Genomic DNA, 6,577 nt, shown 5'->3' on the forward strand with positions numbered 1-6,577 from the left:
AATTTTTTATTAAAAAATTTAAATATAAATAAAAACTATTTATTATATAATAAATTAATTATTTTTTAATAGATAAATATAATGTAATAAATATCTCTATTAACCTTTAATAAGTTCTTCTTTAATATAATAGTTTAAACTTTTATAATACCTCTTTATATAACTAGTCCTTATTTTTAAAAATACCTTTATTATTTAATTATAAATATTTAGTAAATATACTATTTTAAGTTAAAGTTAACTTTTTGTTTTAACTAAATATAAAATAATAAATAAAAATAAATAAAAGAAAAACCTTTAAAAATTAGCTTTATTCTTAAAAATTAATATACTTAAAATTATACTATTTGTTCTATTATAGAATAATATATATACTATATAGCTTAGTTCTAGTAATTTAGAAGCCTGCTATAAACCAGGCCACATTGCCCGCCTCAGCACTCGTATCACGCTCGCGTAGAAGCTGCGCCTTAGAAAACAGCCTCTGCTTGAATCTGTAGGGTATGCTACTCGGCTTTCGCACAAGCTTGACTACGGCGTTAGAATCTGGCTGCTCAGCCCGTACAAAGTACACGTCGCCAAGCTTCCTAAAGTGATACATCTCCTTGTGGATCAGCCGGTCGCCTGGAACGAGCTGCACGGGGCCGGCCGCAACAGTGGTGATGGCACTCGAAATAATGACAACCGTCTCAAGTAGTGGAACCACGTTGCGCCAGGGACACGTCTCGATGCCGCGGCAGCGATATTCAGCCGTCTCAAGGCAGTGGCGAGACGCATACACGAAGATGGCCGAATCCTCACAGTCGGCAATGAGGCGTGCCCATGATGACTCGCGTTTTCGCAGATCGACGTTGAAACAGTGCCTCGTGTCGTCTTCGTACGGCCATGAGACCAACAGCGACTTTCCCTCCCTATCCAGGCCAGTTTCGCTGAGCGTGTGGAGAATGCGTCGAACCATCTGCAGAACCAGGTCGTGGTGTGGCCGGGAGAGCGTCCGCAGCCACGGCCGGAGACTTTTGCCCCGGAAGGCTTCTATAATGCCTTTATCTTTTGTCAGGCACACCCAATTGTCATAGTCGTCGCGAAATGTTAAATTGTTCGCGAAGATAGGCAGCAGGTCGGCCACCATCTCCCGCAGTGGCACGCGTCGCGCCACCCCCGTGCAGAGACTGACTTGCACTGCCCAGCAGTCGTCTAGGAAGGGCACTAGCTCTTCGTCCCCTTGCTCTAAGCGATATTGTTTCAAAGTCCGACCTGGGAACCGATGATATGCAGCGTTTGCTTGCACCACGGCGTACTGCCCGGCTTGTATGCCAAATTGCTTCTCTGCCAGCGCCCATGCGGGTGCATACGTACCCAATGGCGACAGAAACCCGAGTGAAGTCGCATGAGCTCGACATCGTTTCGTATCAAGCTGGCAGGTCTTGTTGACGGTGACAGGAGACCCGATTCTAATCTTCACCGCGGGATCCAAGAACCCATGGCAAAACTCTTCTGGAGAAACCTGCTTGCTCCAATGAAACCTGTTGCTCACTTGTTCTGCCATAAAGATTACTCCTCCACATATGCTGATTGCCGATGGCTGCATGCCATTGCTACTGCTGCTGTTGTTGTGATTCTTGTTGCTGTTGCTATTAGGGGTTACAATGAATTGGGCTGGGCCCCACGTGTCAATTAAATCTTCGGCACTAGCCAGAACATCGTCTTTCACTTCGCTGGCTGTGACCGCTTGTTTTCCTCGCTTGGTGGGCGACTCAGCAGTACCGAAAACAAGTACGGGACTCTGGAGCATATCACCAAGACAAGTCAACCGTCGTAATGCAACTTCGATGATTGGCTGGTTGGACAACGATTTAAAACCAAAGAGCTTGATTTTAGTAGTGGGCGTGTCGAGGAAATATGGATGTAGCGGTCCAGCATGCGCCTGTATATAGGACAGGAATCCGACTGTCAAAATCTGCGCAGACAAACAACAACGATGGAGGTCGTCGAGGAAACAACTGTTTTCTGAGTCAAACAAAGTTTCCCCTGGAAAAATGTCTGTAAGAAACGCTAAGGTAGCGGATACACCTGCAACCTTCGTAACTTCTCCCTTAGCAATGCTTCCAACTTCGTCTAAGATGGCTTCTGCTTTGCTAAATTCAACTCGAGATAAATTGATGACAGAGTCTTGAGTTGTTTCCAATGATCGGGTTTCTTGTCGAAGGATAGTAAAGGACTGGCAGCAAAGACCTGCAGATTGAGCGCAGTGTAGTGCGTTCAAGAACAGTCCGAGAATATTTTTGACTTTTAAAAGCACCCTTGACACGTTTTCATGTGCATACGTCACCGACGCGACCATGTTGTCTTCAAAAACGACTGTCCCATTCCAATCCTCCGGCTCCCGCGTCGATGGACTGATACCTGCCAAGCCGCAGAGTGTCTGGATCTGCGAGATAGCGTCGGACTGTCTATTCGATTGACCGCTGGCAGATATTTGCCAATTTTCATCTGCATGTTTTGAGGGCCAAGGAATCTGATGAACGCAGCCGGGCAGGTGCTGCTGGAAATTGACGACGAGCATGGGGTCGTGCTGAGGGGCGGGCTTGAAAAAGATCCAAGGAGTGTCGCTTGCCTCTTCAAGCAAGACGGCGGCAACCTCACTGTAAGTGTACCCAAGCTCGTCGAGTTCCATAAGCCATGCATAATCTCCCTTCGCAATGCCACGAAAGTCGTCTTCCAGAATGCTGGTCAAATCTTCTTCGTCGCCAATCTTCAGTGCCACTGTCAGCTCACGTTCTTCGTTGGTCCGAGGCTCATGCGGGTCCTGGAAGAGCAAGCTTTCGTGATCCTTTCGCTTCCTTAGGCAACGGGCACTGGAGTTAATTTCATTGATGTCGAGGTGGCCGTCGTCAAAGTCGTCAGAGTCGCTACGATCGCTAAATGTGCGTTTGCTGATACTGCCAGAGAGACTAACGCGTCGACGACGCATATGCTGTTGCCACTTGTAGAATGCTTCGTTGCTATCGTCTTCCTCCTCGCGGGACGTTTCGCTACTCGAGTCCGGATTTTTGAGATCTTGCATAATATTGAGATTTTTGAGATCTTGCATCATCCTGATAGGTAGCTCCCGTCGGTCGGCGGGCTTGGCCTCGGCGGGCTTGCTGTCTTTCTTCTCAGCACCGTCGGACTTGCCAAGTTCAGCCTTCAGCATCGTCGCCAACCTGCTACTGTCAACCTCTGCGGGCGGCCCAGCAGACGACGGATCGGACAGCCCAATCCCGCCCACCAGCTTGGCAAGCTTGGTCGTCGACGGGGATGAGAAGTGGTCGTAGAGGTGTTCTCCCGTTTCGCTCATCTGCTCTTTAATGGCCGTGGAAGAACATATTGCGTTCTCGACGATATTCCCAGTGGCCTTAAGGTAATCCGTCTCTTTAACAAACTTGGTCAGATACATGATGGGGGGCGCCGATGGATTCGCCTCCAGCCGGTCTTTGATGGCCTGCTCGTAGGCTCGGTCGTAGATGTTGTAGTCCACTGCGCTCGGCGAATCGGCAACGACATCACCCGTCTCCTCGTCGACGTTGAAGGCTTGTCCAGAGCCTGTGCCGATACCCAAATAGAGCGGATCCTGATCGCCAATGTCTTTAGTATGCCCTTCGCCCTCGCTATCCGGGGTGCCATCATCGTTGCTGCTATCGTGGCTAGGCCAAGCTCTCTCGCTGAGGACCTGCCGCCTTTGCGCGAGCAGTTGCTCGATCTCTTCGGCGCGGGCCTTCTCCTCGGCCGGGTCGAAGGTGGCTTCCTCGACCGCCGCCGTGACAGTGGGCGTCGTTGAGCGTCGGTCTGAGAGAAGCGCTTTGAACTTGTCGATGGCCTTAAGAACAGCAAAGGCATTGTCCAACTTGCTCGTAAATGCTTGGCTGATTTCAAGCTCATTTGGGGGTTCAATCTTGTGCGCGCAGTTTTCTGCTCGAGAAAGCAGGCCCTCTGTACCATTTTTTGTAATCCACGGATGTTCCTGCGAGACGTTAGACAATGTCCTTGTGATCGGAAAAGGGACGCACTCTAAGCTCATCTATCGTGATGCGCTTTTCTGGATCCTTTTCAAGCAATCGTCTTAAAACGTCGGCAAACACTAGATCCTCGTCATCCGGGATGCTCGGATCGTCCGTCTGGATCGCGTGGTACATATCCAGCACGCTCGGGCGATTAAAAGGAATCCGGCCATATCGAAAGCAGTACAAGCAAACACCCATAGACCAGACATCAGCAGCAGTGCTAGAGACCTCTCTATGCGGGCTGCACAGCTCCGGTGCTAGGAATGCGGGTGATCCAGCCGACGTTTTACTCTTCATGCCACTAGGCTTATCAAACATTTCTAAAACTTTAAAGCCAATAACTTTAAGAGTATCGTCTTCTGTAACGAGAAAATTATCGGGCTTAATATCACAGTGGATAATAGATTGTGAGTGCACTATTAGTTTAATTAGGTTAGTAAGGCTTACTTATATATAAGGATAACCACTGACTCACAGTATTCAATAGCGAGTATAAGATCGCGAAAGTAATAGCGGCATACGGTGTCGCTATATCGATTTGCGTGATCGTCAAGACCAACCCTCATAGCAACTCCCTTCTTGCACAGTTCAAGAACCATATAAAGTAAGTCCTCCTGAGGGTCGTCCAGCACCTCAATAAGCTGGACGAGGTTGGGGTGGTGCAACTTCTTCATGATAGCGACCTCTTTTCTAATGAGATGCAAGATATCCCCCTTTTCGCCGGGCTGCTCGCCGCCGGGCTGCTCACCACCAAGCTGCGGCGTCAGGACCTTGCCGTCGCTGCGAGTCCGCAGGGGCTGCCGTCTGGGACGGTCTTGAGGGCTACGGCGCAGGATTTGGGACTGCGCACGCTTGCGCAGACGTGATTTGGAGATCTCCTTAACGGCCTAAGCTTGTCAGCGGGCAGTGACCTGGAAGGAGCAAAGGCGACTTACAAATTCATTACCAAACTGGTCAGTCGCCAAATGGACGGCGCCGTACGACCCACGCCCGACCTCCTCAACGATGGTGTACTGGTTAATTTTGTGATAGGTACTGCTGTCATAATTATCGCCGGCATATTCCACGCGAGCATCCAGAGTTTCCTGAGTGATCAGCATACGTACAAGGGTCTGATGCGCTGTGTACATACCTTGACCTCATGGTGGGCGCTTGGCTGTCGCTTGTGCTGCCTCGCCGGGCTTTGGAAATCTTGCAGGTGGGGGGGATCCGATCTGCAGGGAAGCTATAAGTATTGATTAATATATACTGTCTGTTTCACTCACACATTGGTCGTCAGAGACGGACGCCCCGGCACAGGCAAAGAGACATCTTGCGCCGACTCACTGTCGACGTGCAACGACGGCTCGCTCTGCGCCGTGTCCATCACGGACACAGGCGCTAGCTCAGGAGTAGATTCGGTCGTCATTTAGCCGACATGAGAGCTACTATTTCTAGTGTGTAGTTTTCTCAGCACAGGGATGAAATGGTGAGGAGAAACCCCGTATCTCAGTCGCGAGATGCACCAACGCGGGGGCGGGGTATTCTGTTTGTATGACTGGAGGGGTCTGCCTGGCCGTCACCAGCTGAGGAGGGGTTTGGCTGGCGTATTGACGAGGTCCTGCGTGCCGACAGGCTGAGAAGCGCGGCGGCAGGCTCGTCGGCTTGATTCACCTGGTAACAGGGCGAAGATGGCGAGAGAGGAGATGTTGCCGGAGTAAAGGAGCCGGTTGTCGTTGTGCCAGCGCTCGGCAAACATGCTTTCGGGCGCGCGAGGGCCTAGTTGGGCGACTAGGCAAATAGACGACGCCTTGTGGGTAAATTGGTGTGTGTGGAGATGTTCCGGGCCGGAGAAGGTGCCGAGGAGATGCGCGTCCATGCATTGGAGATGGCTATTTCGTCTCGCTGAATGCCATGGGGTAGAAGTTGATTAGCATAGGGCAAGACAGAAGAAAAAAAGAGAGGCTGTAGATGTTGAAACAGGTCGCCGTATGCAAGTCTAAACAAACGCATATACACTGGGCAGTCGACGGAGAGTATGGATCCCTTAGTAACCGTTGTCTCCAGGCTCTACCATCCAGCTTGTTACAGGCACTACAGTTAGTATTTATAAGTCTATAAACGCCCTATAGTACATATAATAATAATACTAAAAAAGAATAATCTTTATAAATTTCTAGCTAAATTTATTAATTAGTATATAATTTAATATTTTAGAGTCTAGTACTTTATTATAGAATATAGAATATAGAATTAATATAATGTTATTAATATTCTTTTTTTCTATAACCTATTAGTGTCTAAATTCTACAGACAGAAAAGATGGGCTGGAGTAGCCTAGGTGGCTTATCACAACATCAGAATTTCTATGGCGGGCTATGCGTTTGTGAGTGCTAGTCTACTCAACCCGGCCCGTACGGTGACTCAGCCTAGAGATGATACTGTTAATAATATTCAACAATACTGACCTCAAAGATATATACTCCAGAGGCAAGCATAATCTAAATGCTACATTATATCACGCAACCTTACTCTGCTTATATTTAGTCGCTCTCTTC

At 48.7% G+C, this 6,577-nt stretch overlaps 1 protein-coding gene across 1 annotated transcript; it reads right to left on the minus strand.

The window, feature by feature from the left end:
* Window positions 1-397: 397 nt before the first annotated feature.
* ISF_09897 (calcium/calmodulin-dependent protein kinase kinase) lies at window positions 398-5,406 on the minus strand (the record flags this gene model as incomplete). Its single annotated transcript, XM_018853497.1, has 6 exons — window positions 398-4,000; window positions 4,047-4,456; window positions 4,516-4,927; window positions 4,976-5,125; window positions 5,173-5,254; window positions 5,306-5,406. The coding sequence occupies 6 exons, from the start codon at window positions 5,404-5,406 to the stop codon at window positions 398-400; spliced, it is 4,758 nt and encodes a 1,585-aa protein (XP_018699314.1).
* Between the last annotated feature and the right edge of the window lie 1,171 nt (window positions 5,407-6,577).

The sequence above is a fragment of the Cordyceps fumosorosea genome, assembly GCF_001636725.1.
Source record: "Cordyceps fumosorosea ARSEF 2679 chromosome Unknown scaffold_94, whole genome shotgun sequence".
In the NCBI taxonomy this organism is placed as follows: domain Eukaryota; kingdom Fungi; phylum Ascomycota; class Sordariomycetes; order Hypocreales; family Cordycipitaceae; genus Cordyceps; species Cordyceps fumosorosea.